Source organism: Elaeis guineensis, chromosome 11 (genome assembly GCF_000442705.2).
Source record: "Elaeis guineensis isolate ETL-2024a chromosome 11, EG11, whole genome shotgun sequence".
Classification (NCBI taxonomy): Eukaryota; Viridiplantae; Streptophyta; class Magnoliopsida; order Arecales; family Arecaceae; genus Elaeis; species Elaeis guineensis.
The window spans coordinates 120,962,423-120,983,663 of NC_026003.2; the positions used below are offsets into that span (position 1 = coordinate 120,962,423).

General features: G+C 42.9%; 2 protein-coding genes across 2 annotated transcripts; one reads left to right on the forward strand and one right to left on the reverse strand.

The window, feature by feature from the left end:
• The first annotated feature begins 11,605 nt into the window (after window positions 1-11,605).
• On the forward strand, window positions 11,606-17,776 carry LOC105054407 (conserved oligomeric Golgi complex subunit 4). The gene is made up of 2 exons (XM_010935896.4): window positions 11,606-13,340; window positions 16,998-17,776. The coding sequence occupies exons 1-2, from the start codon at window positions 11,688-11,690 to the stop codon at window positions 17,625-17,627; spliced, it is 2,283 nt and encodes a 760-aa protein (XP_010934198.1). The 5' UTR covers window positions 11,606-11,687; the 3' UTR covers window positions 17,628-17,776.
• LOC105054406 (transcription termination factor MTERF8, chloroplastic) lies at window positions 17,725-19,600 on the reverse strand. The gene is made up of 2 exons (XM_010935895.4): window positions 19,204-19,600; window positions 17,725-19,126 (listed from the first exon to the last, which is right to left on the reverse strand). Exons 1-2 carry the CDS (start codon window positions 19,595-19,597, stop codon window positions 17,847-17,849), a joined length of 1,674 nt encoding a protein of 557 aa, XP_010934197.3. The 5' UTR covers window positions 19,598-19,600; the 3' UTR covers window positions 17,725-17,846.
• Window positions 19,601-21,241: the final 1,641 nt, after the last annotated feature.

The following is a 21,241-nucleotide window of genomic DNA, read 5'->3' on the forward strand; positions in this document are numbered from 1 at the left end:
TATCGGAGCCGTTTGGCCTCCGTGGGGTCTTCAGGGCTAGTTCCATCGATCAGGTACTGAACAATCGGATCCATCCAGCTTGGCTCGGCCACTAGTTGCAGCACCTCCTCGGTCCCGTCGATGTTTGGCTGCTCAAGATTCTCCATGAACGTCCGACCCAAGGCGTCATAAGCTGAAGTTGCAAGCCTGGAGAGTGCATCGGCCCGAGCGTTCTCCGACCTAGGGATGTGGGAGATCTCGAAATATCCGAAGCGCGCCACGAGATCTTTCGCCTTCAGGAGATACTTTGCCATAGTCGGGTCTCGCACCTCGAATTCGCCCTTGACCTGCCCCACAATCAGTTGGGAGTCAGAGAAGACTCAGAGGCTGTCGATCCTAAGCTCTTTCGCCATTTTCAGGCCAGCGAGGAGCGCCTCGTACTCGGCTTGATTGTTGGATGTTTTAAAGTCAAATCGGAGAGCGTACTCAGTGACTACCCCCTCTGAGTTGGTGAGCTGGAAACCGACCCCGCTCCCACGAGCATTGGAAGCTCCGTCGATGTGCAGCACCCAGGTAGACCTGGGGTCAGGCTCCGAGATAGTAACTTCTCTAGAGCTCTCATCTTCCGATCCTTGGTCGGCTGTCGAGCATTCCATGATAAAGTCGGCCAGGACCTGGGCCTTCAAGGCAGATCGCGGTCGGTACTGAATGTCGAACTCGCTGAGCCTCATTGCCCATTTCACCAGTCGTCCCGATGTGTCGGGGCGGCGCAATATCACCCTCAGGGGTTGGTTGGTGAGGACCACAATGGCGTGTGCTTGAAAATACGGACGGAGTCATTGCGCAGACACAATCAGGGCGAATATCATGTTCTCCATCTTTGAATACCGAGCTTCAGCACCGTAGAGCACTTTGCTGGTGTAGTGTATAGGTTGGTGGATTCGATTCTCATTTTCTCGGACGAGCACCGAGCTAACCGCCTCAGGAGAAGTGGCCAGATAGAGGTACAATATCTCTCTGACTTCCGACTTTACAAGCAGCGGCGGAGAGGCCAGGTACCTCTTCAGGTCCTCAAAGGCCCACCGGCACTCATTCATCTTTCGACGCCATCCGGATCTGGTTGTACCCGATAAAGGCATCCATGAAGCTAAGCAGTCGGTAGCCGGACGTCGCATCTACCAGCTGGTCAATTTTCAGGAGTGGAAAGCTGTCCTTTGGGCAGGCTCGATTCAAGTCGGTGTAGTTGATGCAGATCCTCCACTTTTCGTTGGCTTTCTTCACCATGACCACATTGGTGAGCCAATCGGGATACGTGGTCTCTCTGATGAAGCCCATCTCGAGTAGCTTGTCCACTTCTTCGTCGATGGCCTTCTGCCTTTCGGGAGTAAAAGACCGCTTCTTCTGCCTCACCGACCTCATTGCTGGGTCGATGTTGAGTCGGTGAGTCATCGTCTCCGGGGGGATGCCCGACATATCTGCTGCCGACCAAGCGAATACGTCGGCATTGGCCTTCAGCAGTTTCACTAGCTGCCGTCGCCTGGGGTTGGGTAATTGAGACCCGACCCATACCATTCGTTCGAGATTCTCTGATATCGGGATGGGGACAATCTATTCGGCCAGCTCACCCCGTTCTTCCACTTTTTGTTGGTCCAACTTGTCGACCGTTAGGGAGCCCCTCAATTCATCGCTTCGAGCGGAGATCTGGAAGCATCGCTGAGTGAGTTGTTGATCCCCGCGCATCTCTCCGACTTCATTTTTGGTCGAAAACCGAACCAGCAGATGATATGTCGAGACTATCGCCCTGAGGGCATTTAGTCCGGACCTTCCAAGTATGGCATTGTAGGCCGAAGGCACTTGGACGACCGCAAAGGTTAGGTGGACTGTGCTTTGTCGTGGTTCGGTTCCAGCCGTCATGGGTAAAGTAATTTTCCCTTCCACAGTGATGGCATCCCCAGCGAAGCCTATCAGGGGTGCAGAGACTCTCCTGAGCCGATCAGCCGACAGTCGCATCCGGAAGAAGGTCGAGTAAAACAAAACATTCGTCGAACTTCCATTATCTACAAAAATCTTTCTTACATCATAATTTGCTATCGTTGTCGAGACAACAACAGTGTCGTCGTGGGGAGTTTAGACACCCCAAACATCTTCATCCGTAAAAGTAATTACATTGCCTTCGCGCAGCTTCTTCGTCGGCTCCCCTCCAACAGTCATCCCCGGGTCCAGTCGTTTGGAGATCATGTTGATGACCCCGGCCGTTGGCTGGTTATTCGCAGCTTCCTCAGTCGGCTGGGGTCGTCGGTCGGTGATGGGACGAGTCGGCGGGTTCTTCCAAAATTTGTCGAGATACCCTCGGCGTATTAGGGCCTCGATTTCATCCTTGAGTTGGATGTACTGCTCGGTGTTGTGGTCATGGCCCCGATGGAATTGGCAGTACTTTCGTCGGTCGAGGCCCTTTGCCTTCAGAGGCGGGGGCCATCGCAGATATTTCTTCCCTTCGATCTCCATCAAAATCTGCGCACGAGGAGCAGAGAGAGGAGTATATGAGTCATACCTGAGGCGTGTCGGCCTCAGACTCCGCTGTCGAGGCGACCTCTGGTTCCGTCGCTGGGGCGAGACCGGCTTGTCGGTCAGGGGCCTGCTAGGCTCGGCAGCGTCCCGACCCTTTCTTCGCTTCTGCTTTAGGCCCTTGGCCTCAGTCTGGCACCGATCGGAAGCTCCTTCATCCGTGCGCATGTACTTGTACTCATGCTCCAACAGTTCGGCGTACGTCTGGGGAAGGGTCTTGTCCAAAGAGTAGGTAAATCGGGACCCCCTTAACCCCCTCTTCATGGCTGAGATGGCCATGTCTTCATTGAGGTCCCGGACCTCGAGCGTGGCCACGTTGAATCACGTCACGAAATATTGGAGCGTCTCATTTTCTCCCTGTTTGAGGAAAAAAAGGCTATCCGAAGTTCGTGGCGGCTTTCAGCTGGTGCTAAAGTGGGCCACAAAAGAATGCTCAAGCTGTCCAAAGAAGTGAACACTTCCTGGGTGAAGGCCGGAGTACCAGGTCCTGGCCGCTTTGCAGAGTGTGGCGGGGAAGCCGATGCAAAGGAGGGCATCGGTCGCCCCTTGGATCATCATGAGAGCCTTGTAGCTCTCCAGGTGGTCAATTGGGTCGATGGAGCCGTCGTAAGGCTCCACATGGGGCATCTTGAACCGACTGGGAATCAGCTCGTCGAGGATGAGTCGGGAGAGAGGTAGGACGGTCTGAAAGTCGACGTTGTTCAAGGACTTCTGTCCGTCCACCTGCAGCTGGGCAAGCCAACGGTCGATTTCTTCGAACCTGCGTTCGTAGTCGTCGGCCCGTCGGTGCTGAGAGACCCCAGGAGTGGAGTCTTCCGATGACTCTGAGAGGGAGGCGGATGGTGTTCGCGGCCGCTTCTCCTTCCTTGCCCGTTTCAGTCGGGAAGGAATCGGTCGTCTAGACCGATGGGTATCAAGCCGCGGCTGCCTCTCCTCCTCTCGATGGGAGTGCTGTAACAATTGCTCCTGAGGAGGAGACGGAGACCGACGCGGGCGCCGGCGGCTGCTCCTGGAGGGCATCGGGTGTGCCGCTGGTTGCTCCGCCGGCGAGTGCGGCAACCGGATTGGTTGCTGTTGGAGGCTCTTGACCGCATCCGTCAGCACGGTCATCTGCCGCACAATCGCTGCGATCTGCGCCTTCGTGATCACCACAGGACATGGAGAGCTAGGTTCCGCCATGGAGGGTGGAGGAGAGGCCTCTTCCCGACGGGAAGAGTGCCTCACCGATCCGGTGATCCTCGACCGCTGAGCTCTGGTTCTTGTCATCTCGAAAGGACGTCTCGAGTTCTGTGGGGGTCGCAATCCCTGTTCCTTAGCTGCCCCCCTACCTGGCGCGCCAAACCTGTTGCGGCCAATCCCCTCGTCGCCTGGTCGCTGGGAACGAGTGCCTGCAAAAGAAGTCCGCACTGACCGGAGGTATCTCCGGTGGAGACCCTCCGACGGTCAAGTCAGAGAGGAGACTAGGCAACAGTAGAAAAGAATCAAAGAGCTCAGCGAGGGAGAGAGAAAGAGAGAGAGAGAGAGTACACGCTCAAGGATTTTGAAAGACCCCCTCAGCACTGTTGCCTTCCCCATTTTATAGTAGGGTGTGGCATGGCGCCGTATTTAATGACGCCGACAATAGAAGAGTTGTCAAATCGCCGAGGACTGTTAAATCGTCGTGGAGCTGTCAAATCACTAGGGTTGACCCGTGCCTTAGGTGGGATAACGCCCCAGGGCGGCTAAGCCGCACGCCGCTGTCAGGGCGGACAACCTCTAGTAGTTGTACGGCGTTTGAAGGAGTCGACCGACTGTGTGTCGGTGCCTGGTTGAGGAATGTCGAACGAACTCCCAGGGATCCTCCGATGGTCAGTCGGACGGATACCTAGGGACCCTCCGATGGTCAGTCGGGCGCCTTACAAGAGTCGGATATCGGGCTCTACAGTTCGGCCAGTCGAAAGTGGAGAGGGTCTGCCCGACTGACGTATATTCGATCGGTCGGTGTCGGCAGTCGTCAGTCGGCAGAGTCGGACGCTGGTCAGGTGGGTCCGACGGTGAGTCGTGTGAGAGGACCGGTCGGTATATCCCAACAAAGTTGATTCCTCTATTGTGGTATCTTGGTTGTAGCCTCCTCTGCTGATATCTTTAAGTATTCACCTTTGATGTATGATTTCATTCCATGGCAAGCAATAGTTTCTCAACTTAAAGTGTCTCATGTTCCTAGAGAAGCTAACTAAGTTGCTGATTATGTAGCTCATAAAATGTTACATGATTCTTTTCAATGAGATAATCTAGCGGATGTCGATGCATATTGCGTGCCGTATTGTTGTGGACTGATGCTTATGGCATATTCTTTCCAAAAAAAACAGTTTAGACATAATATCTCATATACATAGTTCCTATTTTATATCCATATTCAAAGATAAATTAATTATGTTACTTTGCATATTGGGTGCGGCCCTCGGATATCCATGGATTTGCAGTATCTCCATTGTTAATCAAGCTAGTCTACTACATGCCATCAACAGAACTGCGCTATCTCTGCTTGTTTCAAGTTCAAAGCCATATGCGGACATATATGCCATACTCAAAAATACTCCGGAGCTACTCTTTTTTTTCATAGTTTTTTCTCTTCTGTGCTGCATGTTTACCTATTTATCCATGCTCAGCCTTGCTTTTCATCGTCTTTATGGTCTCCTAATACTGTGTCTGGCAGATTCCATATGGACCATTAAATACTGTCTTTGCTCTACATCATCTTCTCTTTCACTGCAAATTTTTGTTAGTTATATGGCAGCGGCTACCTTTGTGGAGATTGATTGCCGCTCAGATATTTGCTCTTTCCGAATTATAATGCATACATGGTCCTCCTTTATGTGCAGATGGACCAATCAATTTCTAGCTGTTTATAATCCTACCGTAAGCATTGAAGAATGGTTTCTATGGGATATCATGCCTGCTTATTTATTCTTTTATTTTTATATGGATGTACAATCTCAGTTGGGATTGCAAGGAGTTCGCAGCTATTTTTGTGGACTACAGCTTTCAGTTGTTTCAGGTCTACTTCACTGTTCAGTAAATTCTATGCAGGCTTCCCACATCGCATACTGTTAAAGATGGGAGTATTCTCTTATCATCATTGCTTTTTGAGCGTAGCAGAAGAACAAGCCTCCTCCTCTCTTCCAAAAGCAATATATTGCTACACTTGTATATTTTCATCATACAGCATATATAAAGGCGTTTCTTATATTTGTTGCACAGTTTCGAGTCATACTTGATTGGCTCATTGTCACGCCCCCGACCCGAGATCGTGAATCGAAGGTCATGGCAACCGCCGCATATTCATGAAGAACTCTCTCCATAAGCATGCAAGGCATCTCATCACGCTATCAATGCATCACAGCGGAATAATTTTAAATAATTATTATTCAACTGTAATTCAAGTAATTAAATCAAATGTCTTACGTCCAATAAAATTTTTACTAAAAATAAAACAATAGATCTAAGTTCAATGAAGTTGACAATGCTAATCTCGCTTCTAAAAGCTCTGTCCCAATATTTCGTCCCACGCTCGAAATTAATTATCTGAATCTGAAAAATAGAAAGAAAGGTAATGAGCTAGACAGCCCAGTAAGTAACAAGTATCTCTACCAGATATTTCAGATATTATAAAATTTTCAAGAATAATGCTGCAAATAAACATAAAAATATATTTCATGCTGATTTAATGCAAATCCAATATTTTCAAAAATTCACATATAATATAATCATAAATCCGATTCGATTCAAAACACTCGTAACTCAACAGCCTCGACTATGACCAACGTTTAACCCCCATTGGCGGGGTCCACAGAATACCAGCGCACAACCCCCACTGGCAGGGTCCAGAAATACCAGCGCACAACCCCCACTGGCAGGATCCACAAATACCAGCGCACAACCCTCACTGACAGGGTCCACAAAGTACCAACGTATAATCCCCATTGGTGGGGCCCACTGAAACATAGTTAGGCCGAGAGCATAAATCCGATCTGTATCAAAACACTAAATATTTCTCTGAACATGTGCATAAATCGACATACCAAAATATTTCAAAAGCACTTTTCTTTCAAAACATAATTTCATAAATCATGCATAATTTCAGAGAATAATTATTTATTTTCAGAATAAATATGGAATATCTCGAGAAGATGATTCATTACTTACTTTTCACGGAGCACTGAATGAACGGATCGACTAACTTCTAGGAGATTCTTCCATACCTATTATCTAAAATTATATTTTTACATTAATTTTAATTCAAAATTAAATCTAACAAATCCCAAAATCAAAATCTCGCTTAAAGTCAGACTCGTCTCTAAACTCGATCAGAATCATCAGATGAAGCCTTCCCCTATGCTAATCCTAGAAGGATAATTTTAGAGAGAGAAGAATCCATCAAGAGAGAGAAATATCCTAGAGAGAGAAAATTCTAGAGAGAAAAAGTAGAGAGAGAAAGTCCAATTCCAGAGAGAGAAAATCAGGGTTCAGACTGAAAGAAGAGAGAGAAGAGAGAGAAACTCTCTCTCTTATCAATTTCAATTTATTTATTTATTTATTTATTTATTTGTTCATACATATATATATATATATATAAATATATAAATATATATATATTATTATTTTTTCTTTTCTTTTCTTTTCTTTTTCTTCTTTTCTTTTTCTTCTTTTTTTTTTCTTTTTTTTTTTTCTTTCCTTTTCTTTTTCTCTTTTTCCCTCTTTCTCTTTTCTTTTTCTTCTTTTTCTTTTTTTCTTCTTTTCTTCTTTTTCTTAGTTCTTCCCGTGCCGGAACAGAGGACCGGCGTCCTCCGGCCTTGACCGACCGTTCGGGCCACGGCCGCCGCGGCGGAGGCCGGCGGCCGACGGGGGCCATTCCCCCGGTCACGGAGGGGCGGGGCCGGCGATCGATTTCGATCGCCGGTGCCGGAAAAATCTACGGGAAAGAGACCAAAATAGAGGTCTCTTTCTCCGACCGGAAATTGGCGACTCTCGTCGCCAGCAGCACGCACAATGCACGGGGAGGAAGGAGAAGAAAGAGGGGAGGAAGAGGGAAACTTACCTCAACCTCTGGAGACCTCGCCGGCGAGCAATACGGCGAGAAATCGGACGGTGTCCGCGGCTCTAATTCGAGGAAATCGGAGAGGAAAAGAGGGGGAGGAGGCCAATGATCGGTCTCAAGAGGGAGGGGATATTCTTATAGAGGACCCTAAGACTCCGAGGGGTCCTAGGAGTCCTGATCTAGTTCGGATTTCGCCGGAGAAGGAGACTCCTATCGGGAGTCTTCTTCCCGATTTTGCATCCCCTATTTTTTTTTTTTTTTGGGCTTTGATCTGCTGGCTGGGCTGGACTTGGTTGGGCTATCACACTCATACTGATATAGAGTTCAGTCTTATGCTGCTTGCACACCTCCATTTCAGTATATACAATGACGGTTCTCCGCTTCAAACTCTGTCGCACATCATCCAACTAAATAGCTTGCTATTTTTGGATCTCTACGTATCTTCTGTAACAACATCTCTAGCAGATTTTTTGGATCTATATATATATTCCTGCTGCTTTTTACTCTTTCGTTTGTATCCCATTTTGGTTGTTCCTTGTAATTATTTGTACAGTACTCCTGTTACTTTCATATAGCATTTGCTCCGTCTTTTAGCAAAAAAAAAAAACACTGGAACAAGTTAATCTCCAGAAACTATCGACATATATAAGGCAACCACGAAGAGATCTGATTACATGATTTAGGCCTTTCATCGACTAGTGAGAACTAGATCCACACGAGTAAGGTACTGGTTCCATTTCTTTCGGTTGGTTTTTAGATGTTAACTGTTCTTAATATTGTTTCATCCGTATGGATAGAGACTATATGGAAAATATTGAAGCATCACTTTCTTGGAATGAAAGATCAGATATATAAATGTGATTGGAGATGTCTATTTATGTCTTGATTTTTTTTTTTGAAAGAAAAAGATGCAAGACATGAGGAAGCCTGATCAAAGTTGGAGCAAGGGCATGATTAGAATCCAATTACTAATATCCAACACTTAGCAATATACGAAGGCAAAGAAAGTCTCTCATGATTATCTATAAATTGTCTAGTACTTTGATTCATGATTTTTTGTTGTGGAAAAGCATTCCTCCTAGAGCAACATGATAAGAGAAAATTAAATATGATTTAGATATTTCAAGAGTTCAAAATATATTTTAGATCTTGATCAATAATAACTAAATATATGCAAGTAATGGAATTAGATTGATGTTTTGTGGTGAAACTTTCATGATTTTGTTTGATGGTGAGTCATAGGGGCTTTCAAGGATGCGTGCATGCATCTTCCAATATTGCTCACAAAAAAAATTGATGTCGGCGTGAAAAATCAGGTCAGAAGCAAATAATTATAAATTATATTTATTCATGCTTTATCCATCTGTCAAGCTAAGGTTTACTCATGATTGTTGGAAATTGGAGGTTTCACAATCCCTTTTTAAATTTTTATTTTATATGGTCCAATCCCTAGCAAAAATATAATCATGAGTACCGATTCTATTGTGATCCAAGAGGTTTCACAAAGAAAATCAGAGATCTATCTATTTGAAAGTAACACCGGATACAACATTTCTAATAGCTAGTCCAAAATTTGGAGTGCTAGCCTCCCTAAGAGCATGCCAAGGGCATATCGTACTGAGCGACCCACTACCAAAAATAAAACAAGAATATAATATTCTTACATTCAACAAAATTGATTCAGGAGATTTCTCTATTATCATTGCCTTCCAACTATAGAAAAACACCAATTTATGGACAAAAATATGACCTCTAAAATTCATTTGATTGGCGTATGTTAAATTATGAGATAATTTAATAATTTTTAAAAATTATTTATTTAAAAAAATAATTATAAAAAAATAATTTTTATTATATTTAATTGATAAAAAAATTATTTTGAAAAAAAGATACTGAAAAAAAAATTACTACATTTAGTTGGTGGTAAATTTATATACGAATATGGCCAAATTTATAAACATATCCTTCAACATAAAATATTTTTTTAATCCTAAAATAGTGTTATTATTTTCAATTGATTTTTATATAATAATTATAATCACGTAGCCTTTTATATAATACCATCTTAATCTTAATTTTTTTTATAAAAGCTCTTTATTAAATAAATTTGAAAACACATCAAATAAATTTGAATTTTGCTACGATGCTTCTTTATAATAAAATATTATAAAAAATATTTAAAGTATTATATTTTTTTTTTCGACGTCATCCATGACTCTTCCGCGCCACCACCCCCAGCCCGTGCAGCCTCCCCTCTCAGTTACGCCTCCTTCATGCCACCACCCCCCTTCCTCCATGGCCCGTAAAGAAACCCCCACCCCTCTCCCCCCCCCCCCAGCCTGCACTAGTACCCCTTTTGGTAGCACCTCCTTTGCGCCACCACCACGTCCCCCCCCCCCCCCGAAGAACCCCCACCCCGATGCCATGGCTCCTCCGCATGTCCTTATCCCCTCCTCTTCCCACCCGACGTTATAGCTCCTCTGCATGCCCCCATGCCCTCCCCTCCCCAGCGATGCTACGGCTTCTCTGTTCGCCCGCCCACTCCGGAATAGTTTTTAAAAAAAATTAATTTAATTACTATATAAATAAATCTTATTTTTTTGAAATATTTACCATACCAGCCATACACACGAGCCCCTCATCTAGTTGAAATCCACATGGTCCATATTTAATCTGATGATCAGAAATATATAAAAAATAAAAAGACTATAATATCTTTTAGAGCACCGTGGCAAAACTCAATAAGTTTAATGATTATATATACAACTTTATTACAGATACTTTTGTCAAGTATAGATTACCATCATTCGAAAATTTATCAAATATCAATTCCTAATGGTATTTGTTTTAACTTCTCTTTTCGAAAAATAAACATGCGACCCATCAATTTTTTTACGATCTCTCTCTTTCATTTTTTATACCAAATATTATAATTTGATATAAAATTTATTTTTTATACCAGATTACCTCCTCCAACCAAATAGACCTTAAAATAAAATACATACATAATTGCATCTAAAACATTGGCATGAATAGTTGTATTATATTTAAATAAAATATATCCCGATAATCATATCCATCTACTTAGCAATTGGAGTTTCTGATTTTGAATTTCGGGTGTGCTTGGGCAATTATAACGTTGGCTAGTTTGTCTCCTTGCCATATAAAAAAAATATTAATTATATAATTCAAATGATTCATCCATCATTTCTTTATTTGATCAAAAATTAATCTTAAAAATTTAAAACTTGAAGATCAAAATATAAATATGATAATCTTCAAGATTTATATTATTTTTAAAAATATTTTATAATATGGTTATTTTTGCTCTACAGACGGATGAAATGCCATGTACAGATTGGTCATAAGATAGCATTTGTACAAAAATTTTACTAGAGCTTGCTTTTATTTTTCATAGTAAAATAAATATCTACTACCTAAATTTTATAAATTTATAAATATTTTTAGAAGGAAAATCAACAGACAGAAAATCGTTCACTTTATCTGAAAAATTTCATAATAAATAATTTTGGATGCTAAAAAATCAAAACTATAAATATGATAATCTTCAAAATTTTTATTATTTTAAAAAATATTTTATATATAGTTGTTTTTGCTCTACAGACTAATGAAATGCCATGTACAGATTGGTGATAAGATAGCATTTGCACAAAAATTTAGCTAGACCTTGCTTTTATTTTTCATAGTGAAATAAATATCTAATGCCTCAATTTTACAAATTTACAAATATTTTTAGAAAGAAAATCAACAGACAGAAAATCATTCACTTTATCTTAAAAATTTTATAATAAATAATTTTGGATGAATTAGACAATAAGTCAACAATAGTTCCTTCCGTCTTTCCGTGCGCTCGGGCCAGGGCACCTCCCATTTGGTGGTTGGCTGATGTTGGTGGATCAAATGATCTCTCCGTTGGCAGAAGATGATCAAACGGTGGACCGAAAAAATAAAATAAAATAAAATAAATGCCCTTCCCCACTCCTAAACCGACCGGTGGATCTCCGCTCTCTCTCTGCCCCATCATTTTCCGAGTGAGCGATCAGCCATGGCGGTCGTCTCCCCCATGGCACTGGCATCCCTCCAGGATCCGGATCAGGACCCCTCCGACTCAGATCCGGCCGCCGAACCCCCGTCCTCCTCCGTGGACTTTGGGAGCCCCGAGACCCTTGCCCAGATACGATCTCTCACCGACGTGGGCGCCATGACCCGCCTCCTCCACGAGTGCATCGCCTATCAGCGCAGCCTCGACGTCCGCCTCGAGTCCCTCCTTGCCCAGCGCCCCGACCTCGACCGCCATCTCCTCTCCCTCCACCGCTCCTCCCACCTTCTCGACCTCGCCCGCTCCGAAGCCGGTCTCCTCATCTCTTCCGTCTGCTCCACCGCCGAACTCGCCGACCAGGTCAGCCGAAAGGTACGCGAGCTCGATCTCGCCCAGTCCCGCGTCCACTCCACTCTCTCCCGCATCGACGCCATCGTCGAGCGCTCCCACTGCCTCGACGGCGCCCGCCGTGCCCTCGACGCCGAGGACTTCGAGACCGCCGCCCGATTCGTCCAGACCTTCCTCCAGATCGACGCCCGCTTCCGCGACTCTGCCAACGACCACCGCGACCAGCTTCTCGACTGCAAACGCCAACTCGAGTCCATCGTCCGCCGCCGCCTCGCCGCCGCCGTCGACCAGCGCGACCACGCCTCCATCCTCCGCTTCGTTCGTATCTTCCCCCCTCTTGGCCTCCAAGAAGAGGGCCTTCAGATCTATGTCTCCTATCTCAAGAAGGTCATCGCCCTCCGATCCCGCCTCGAGTTCGAGCACCTCACCGAGCTCGCCGACCAGCAGAGTGGTCGCGCTTCCCCCAATCCAGGCCAGGATCAGGTTAACTTCGTCGGTTGCCTCACCAATCTCTTCAAGGACATCGTCCTCGCCGTCGAGGAGAATGACGAGGTCCTCCAGAGCCTCTGCGGCGAGGACGGGATTGTCTACGCCATCTGCGAGCTCCAGGAGGAGTGCGACTCCCGGGGAACCCAGATCTTGAAGAAGTACATGGATTACAGGAAGCTTGCCCGCCTTGCCTCCGAGATCAACTCCTACAGCAAGAACCTGCTCTCTGTCGGCGCCCCCGAAGGCCCAGATCCAAGGGAGGTGGAGATGTACCTGGAGGAGATTCTGGAACTGACCCAGCTCGGGGAGGATTACACTGAATTCATGATATCCAAGATCAGGGGACTGGGTTCCGTCGATCCTGAGCTTGGGCCTAGGGCCACCAAGGCCTTCAGGAGTGGGAGCTTCAACAGAGTGGTGCAGGATCTTACTGGTTTCTATGTGATCCTGGAGGAGTTCTTCATGGTCGAGAATGTCAGGAAGGCTATCACAATCGATGAGCACGTGCCCGACAGCCTCACGACCTCAATGGTGGACGATGTGTTCTATGTGCTGCAGAGCTGCTGCAGGAGGGCTATATCGACCTCCAGTATCAATTCAGTGTTTGCGGTGCTGAGTGGGGCGATGAACCTGCTGAGCAATGAGTACCAGGAAGCACTGCAGCAGAAGATGAGGGAGCCTAACCTGGGGGCGAAGCTGTTCTTGGGGGGTGTTGGAGTGCAGAAGACTGGGACAGAGATTGCCACTGCTTTGAATAACATGGATGTGAGTGCAGAGTATGTGCTGAAGCTCCGGCATGAAATTGAGGAGCAGTGTGCAGAGGTAAGTATGGCATCCTTTTATGGACGGCCTTCTTCTTTCTCAATTTTAGTATTTAATTATGGGTTAAGCACTTGCATAGAATTGGTGAAGATTTATATCAGGACATGGTTAAAATAGATTTACAGAATTGGTTGGCATCACTTGCTTTAGTGATGGCTTCTTAGCCATGTCCTAGAGAACTAGGCAAACTATGCATTTTTAGCTTTCTATTGTTTTACGTAAGCAGGAGTGTGAAGTTACACTGCATCAGATGATGTGACCAAAAAAAGTCATTTCGGTTCATGTTCAGCTTGTTTCCTCCCCTCTATCTGAGATAATGAGCATGTGAAGATTCATTGTTCCATAGGCATGTCACATGTGCACTAATGCAGTGGAGTGGCATGCAATCACCAAGTCTATTCATCATAAGTAATACGAATAGAGATTAATAAACACAATGACCTAGCTAAAGAGTTCTTAATTCAATAGTGGGCCTTGCTCATTGAGAAAAACAAAGTCAAAGAACAACCCTCAAAGGAGACGAATTAAATTTTCTTAGCTAAGGAAAGTTATAATCATCATACATGGAAGTGAAAGCGCAATGATGAAACTCTTTTCTTTGTCAATAGACAATGCAAATTGTGACATAACAGTTAAGCTTGCAATGATCATTATTGCCATGCAAGACTTTGTCCTGTCAACATGAAGCCATTTATGGAGCAGAAGTCAATTGAGAGGCACCATGAAAGGATTCATCATAATTTAATAAGTAGCTATCGATTGGCATCACCTATCTAAGAAATTTTGTTGAACTACTAGCCAAAGCAAGCTTTACTTTATAACAACAGTGTAATGGAAAAGGAAAATAGTGCTCTTTGATTATTGTAGAGAGCCCACTGACGGACATAAAGCAGTTCTTAACTGCACCATATCTGAATTCTTAGCCTTTGATTTTTACTAATTCGTGAAATGTGGTTGCTTGATTTCAATGTCTTTTTCTTTTATTTGTTTTTGTTCTTTCTTGTTGTCCTTCAATATTTCATAGCAATCACATGGGAAGCTAGGAAAATTGTGCCTGGTTTGTCTGTGAAAATTTTTTCAATGAGAAGTTTTTTTTTTTTGTCCCTTTCTTTGTTTAGGAAAACCTTGGATGTTTGCCAAAATGAGGAAGAATTATGAATGCTTGATTTTAATATCACAGAGATTTAACAGACAAACTAACGAAGTATGATAGCCATAACCAACAAGTCTTGTTCTATTCATTGATGAATAAAATATGAATTATCAGGTGATTTTTGAATCTTAATAGAATGGCATGTGGAGTTGAGCGGTTTTATTTGATTGTAGCTAGTCAAACTATAATGTTAGTGATTCTCAAGATGAGGAGGAAATATGGCATTAAAGTGATGAACTTGGTACCTAATACCCTTTCATAGGCTTTTACATACTTGTGCTGAGATTGCTGCCTATGTCTTGGGGAAAGGCTTAAATGCATTTTTCTCAGAAAAGTTTTGCTGAGGTCCCAATGCTAGTTATGACAAACAAATTCATGATTGTGAAGTGGAAAATTTGTAATGTGATGGCAAATATAAGACCTCAAAGAATGTGTTGCCAATATTGATGTGGAAAGCAGGATTGTTTAGATAAGTACAAAGCATTTTTTGTCAGTGTTTGCTGATAGATTCACAAAGTATATTTCAAGAGATTATAGGAAGGTGTTATACTTTCTCAGCCGTCACTATTTTAGTGATTCATGAGACATTTTAGTGATTAATGAGGGAGATGGAATGGGTAAAAATAGATGAGATGACACATCACTGCCATCAAGATTTTGAAGAAAAACCTCAGGCTTTAGTATTGTTGGGTAAGAATACAGTGGAGGGGTCTATGCAGGATTGGCAGAAAGTCAAAGTACTTTCCACTTTAACAAAACATACCCTTGGAGTATAACCAATTATAACCTTTCTCCTTGGGACAATTATGGAACAGAATCATTCCTTTTCTTTATGCTGAAGAATGGTAACAGAAATTGAAGTTGGGGGATATCAGGTATTTTATGATGAGAAAATGGTGGTAACCTCAATAGCATATTTCTTTCCAGACCATCCTTTCGCAAGTTGGGATAACACATTCACTGTACGAATGAAGTGTCACCTAATGAGAATTGATAAGTGTCTGTAATATATGAGGACGAGGTCTGACATTGATATCATAAAGAATTTGATCACTTCCCATGTAAGGGCTGGAGCATGTTTTACAAGATGGCAGTGTGGACATGGAGATCATGGGGTCCAACTTTTATATAAAATTTTCAAATGTTATCAGAATTGAGGACTGTATGAGATGAAATAACTAATATGAGTTGGGAATATTTATGTCTTTATTTGTTCAAGATATTGTTAATTCATCTTTGAAATAATTTGAAGACTGCATCCTTCCGTCGGGGAGAAGAAAAAAGAAAGACTGTAGCCTAGACTAATGCAAGAGCTTTTCTGTCTATGTGTCTCTGTGCCAACTGATGGTAACAGTATGGGTATTCTTAGTTCAATTATGGTATATATCTTGTTTCAGCTTCGATTATCTTATGCAGGTCTGAGTTTCCAAAGCAAAAGGATGGATTTCTGTCCTTCCTTGCCATTGCAGATATGAACAAGTATTTAATATCATTATCTAAGGGATCATTACAACTTGAAGGGGAGTATTTGGATGCTCATCAACCTATCCAGATCATTACTTCTGATGGAATATAAATATAAAATTTGGCTGTGGAGAGACGGTGGAAAGGGGATGTAGGATAGTTGAAAGGGAGGCTGTTGATCTTGTACTTTTGCCTCTCAAATGAATTGTAGCAACCTATATTTGGATGTTGTTGAAGACTATATTAATAATCATATGAGCATACTTCAAAGCTAATAACCACATCAGTATCCCCTGAACATGCCATGGCGAGTGCATCTTCTATACACATTCTGTTTGTATCATGGCTGGGCATTCAGACACCTCGCAATAGCATAGCTAACATACAAAAAACTAGAGTCAATAGCCACTTCCATTGGGAAATGACAGATGGAGCAGAATTGTCATCATAAAATTGTATTGCAGTCTTCTTATCGGTATTAATCCTGCAATTAAGCCATAGATTGCCTCTGCATGCATGCACATTCTTACAAATGTAAACTTTGGACCGCATAAGAACTCCTTGTGGGTTTCTGTGATTTTTTGTTGTTATCTTGCTTTTGATTCAGTTGATAAAAAGAACTCTTTCTGTGTGTATGGGTGCATATGCGCTTGTGCATAATGGGCATGTTTGGGTGCATGAGTGCATACTTTGATTTTGCTCATCTTGATAGGAAAATGAATATGCTGTTGACAACCATTTCTTGCCTCGAACTTCAGAGGATCGAACTCATATTGCTCATATATAACATTTCTGTGTGTTTCAGTAGATTAATTATTCTTATCTATTATTGGGAAACAAATTCTGCCTGATGCTTTGACCCTTTTACAAGAATTGGCCAAAAGCATAATTTATCAAGCAATTAGTCCTGTCTGCTCTATCTTTTCAGAATTTAATTCAAATCTTACGTGCTAACATTCTTCAAACCAAGTTTGTTTTTGCAAGCCTGTTGATTGCTATAATCTTGTCTTTACTTATTTATTCTAATCATTGTGCATCAGGTGTTCCCAGCACCTGTTGATAGAGAAAAGGTGAAATCCTGTCTATCAGAGCTAGGTGAGATAAGCAGTGTCTTTAAGCAAGTCTTGAATGCTGGATTGGAGCAACTAGTAGCCACCATATCGCCTCGCATCCGTCCTGTGCTGGACAGTGTGGCAACCATCAGCTATGAGCTTAATGATGCTGAGTACGAGGAAAATGAGGTGAATGACCCATGGGTACAAAAGCTTCTTCATGCAGTCGAGACCAACATGGCGTGGCTACAACCAGCGATGACATCCAACAACTATGACTCATTTGTCCACCTGATGATTGATTTCATTGTGAAGAGGCTCGAAGTCATCATGATGCAGAAAAGATTTAGCCAGCTGGGTGGTCTCCAACTTGATAGGGAGGTGAGGGCATTGGTTAATCATTTCTCTGAGATGTCGCAGAGACCTGTGCGAGACAAATTTGCCCGACTCTCCCAGATGTCGACCATTCTAAACTTCGAAAGGGTGTCTGAGATTTTGGACTTCTGGGGGGAGAATGCAGGACATATGACATGGTTACTCACTCCTGCTGAGGTGAGAAGGGTGTTGGGCCTTAGAATTGACTTTAAACCTGAAGCAATAGCCGCTCTGAGGTTGTAAATTCATAGTTTCATCTCCGTGGGTTTTTTGTTCCTGCATTTTCTTTGGATATTTTTGTTTCAATTTTGATGTTCATTTATTTACTTTGGATTAGATGTAATACAGCAGGAACTCAGAATGTTCTTTCAATCTATTTAATTGATGCAAAAGATCTGTTTCCAGCTCCTCATGTTACGATTTGTCTAACAATCCAACAATAAGAAAAAGATGTTAATCAGACTATTGTCCAGGTGAGTCAAGATCACAACCAGCGTCCATTACGGTAGAGTCCTTGTTCGAGTAAAATCTTGTTGCAGAGACACTAAGGAGTTTGTTGATCGACATCCCTTTGCCCCTAATCTCCTTCTTCACTTCATACCGATGCTTGATTCGATCATCCAGCTTGTACCCAAGAAAGGCAGGAAACATCAATAGCTCTCCTATCTCTCTTCCCATTCCCTCGACGAGAAACTCTATTTTCTTCTCCAGCGACTCATGGTTATACTGCAGCACCTGAGGATGCTTCTTGCTCATGGTCAAAACATCCTCGCATGAGAAGCCATAGTTGAAGAAGAGGTCGATCACCATCTGCAAGTTCTCGCAGCTTGTTCTTGTCACCGCACCCACCGCCAAAGCCAGCTCTCTAGTTTGGTGCCTGTAGCCGATCTTCACAAGGAATGCCAGCTTCTTTGAGAGGTTGTCTTGAAAGGAAAGGCTTATGAAGAGAGGGGCCTTGATCAGAAACTTGAAGATGTCCTCGGCGTTCATCTTGCATTGCTCCAGGAATTGAATTCTGGGCTTCAGCTTCCTCTCCTTGCTTACACTGAAGATATGGGGGTGCACGAGAGCAATCCTGAAGACCTCTTCGTCGGTGAGGCCGATGGATCTCCAAAACTCCAAGTGAGATTTGAAGTGATCTACAGTGTAGGATAAGATCACAGGCCATTTGTTGATCAAGAACCCAGTGGCCTCCCTGTTACCCCCTCCGAGCTCCGCAAGATATTCGACCCTCGGAATCAGCTGGCTCTTGAGATTCAGATTGAGAAGAAGCGGACGCCGGATGATCAGCTCCGGCCAGCCGTAGCCTTTGAGGAAAACAATCATCTCCTCCAGCCCTTCGATGGGTCTCTCGCAGAAGACCTTCATGATGTTCACATTGTTGAGGACATGCACCAGCTTGTTGCCGGGCATTCCATGATCAACGAGCAGCCTGACCTTTGCGCTGAAGTCCGGAAAGAATTGGGAATGGAAGGAGATCAGCAGGCGCTCAAGCTTCGACGCTTCGAGTCCTTTGAGCTCCTCACGGACGAAATCGAGGAAATGTCCAATCTCCGGTGAGGTCAGGGTATCCGGGCGCCGCGTCACGGTCCGGTGGAGGGAGAGGCCGGTGATTCCAACGGATTGGAGGGAAAATAGGCGACGGCGGAGGGATTCTGGAGAGGCCCATTCCAGCTCTGGATGCTTCTGAAGGAGAGATGCGGCCTCCATTTCGTCAAGACCCAGTTCTTGCAAGAAAAGTACTGCGGACGAGGTAAGGGTTTTAAGTGTTAGAGAGAGAGAGAGGGCGACAGAGAGAAAGAGATGAGAGTTAGCCTACCGGAGGTGGCGTTGGAGATCAACGGAGAGGTACTTGGGGTGCAGCGGCGAGTGATGCGGGGATTGCGCCGGAGTGGGAGGAGGTGCGCGGGTTCCGGCCTTGTGAAGTAGCCGCGGAGGAAGAGAGAGGCGGAAGGGATTAAGAAGGGGTTGTTTACAGTAGAATGGAGAGGAGACGAGGGGGGTGGTGAGATTAGGGTTGGGTTGGGGGGAAAGGGAGCGCGCAGTGAGGCCGGTGACATCGCACACGGTCTGACTGCTCGCCTGCCGAAGGACGGGAACCGCCACCAGCGCTGAGGCCGACTGGGAGGGGCTACCCGCAAAGTGTCGCTCCGACCAATGCGAGGGCTTCGAGACTCCCCGGATCGGGCTGGTTCATCCATGGTCTGGCTCATATCAGGATTAAATTAAATTAGGGATGTTTATTAAAGACTTAATTATATGAAAAAATTTAATTTTTTTTAAATTTTTAATTTCATTCTAAATTTTTATTTAATATAATTAGATCATCAAATTTCAGATTTTTTCAATTTGGATCCTAATTGTGATTTTCATCGGCCTGTCATGACTAAGCTATCACACGATATATGTGACTCGCTTATATAGTATTTTTTTTTTGCTGATCTGAAAAAAAATTCTAAAAATTTTCTCTCCTTTCTTTTATCTTCTTCCATCTAGAATTTTTATTAATGAAAAGATGAAAAAAATCATCTCTCTCTGGATCTCTATCCTTTCTCATTTCTGTCTAATTGGAATAGGAAGAATAGATTTTATTTTTAGATTAGTAGAGATCAAAGCTAATGTAATTTTATTTTCTCTAACCCTCTTTCATCCCAATTTTACCATTCCACTCACCACTCATCAATGATTTGGATCACTTTCTGTTCAAAATCACTATTAATGTTTGATGCTAAAGCAATCTTTACATCATTTTTCAGATTAACTAAGGGATCCATGATGTAAAAATTAGGAACTGTGAGAAAAAATATCTAAAATCATAACATATTTATGAGTACAATCTAATACAGCTAAAAATATTATCTCCATCATTGAAATCAAGGATTAGTCACCGATCCTCATTATTGAAGGCAAATACTATCCTCTCTCAACGCGGTCATCGGTGTTCAGGCATGAAGAAAGTGAAGGGGTTTTGGATCAAAATCCTAACTGAAGAGGGATTAATTTGAAGAATAAAAATTACTATTGTACCTCATCATCATTTTTTATCATGTAAGTAAACGTTTGCCATATAGACAAGCCACATCATAACTTCATTATGGCAGGCTGACGAAAATCACAAAAAATATCTGAATTGAAGAAATCTGAAAGTTTGGTAACTCGATTGCATTAAATAAAAGTTTGGGATGGAATTAAAAATCTTCAAAAAATTTAAAATTTTTTACATAATTAAATTTTTATTAAATATTATATATATATTTGAACATATAAATATATGCATGTATGAGTGTGTGCTTCTAATCATAAAAATTTAAATAGAGTTTGGTTAAATTATAGTTGATCTTGTTCTTCCAAATTTTTATGTGTATCGTTTGCCATTATCTTTTTATAATTTATTTATTATGATTTAGTACTCGTACTAAGTCAGACTATTGTAGGATCTTTTCATAATTTCATTCTTTATATCTTTTGATCGTATAGATGTTTAGATAATAAAAATATTATTTAAATAAATATATTTTTATATAAATTTTTATAATTTATTTGTATTATCAATATTTTCATATTTCATATTGAGGAAATGGACTAAGAGTGCGGTAAAGTAACCAGCAGAGTATGCAGTTTCTATCCAAAATTTAATTGAATACTTGATATTTTTTTATCCAACATTGCATGTCCATGTATAATTTTAATTAAAGCTGAGTTTGAATGTAAATTTAATAGGATATATTTTGGATATGGATATGGATACGGATACGGATACGATAAAATTGATTTATTTGAATGGGACTACGCGAGCTCGGCGTTCCTTGGTCTCGCAGGGCGTATCTCCGCTGCAGGGCTTCTGTATTCCTGTGCGA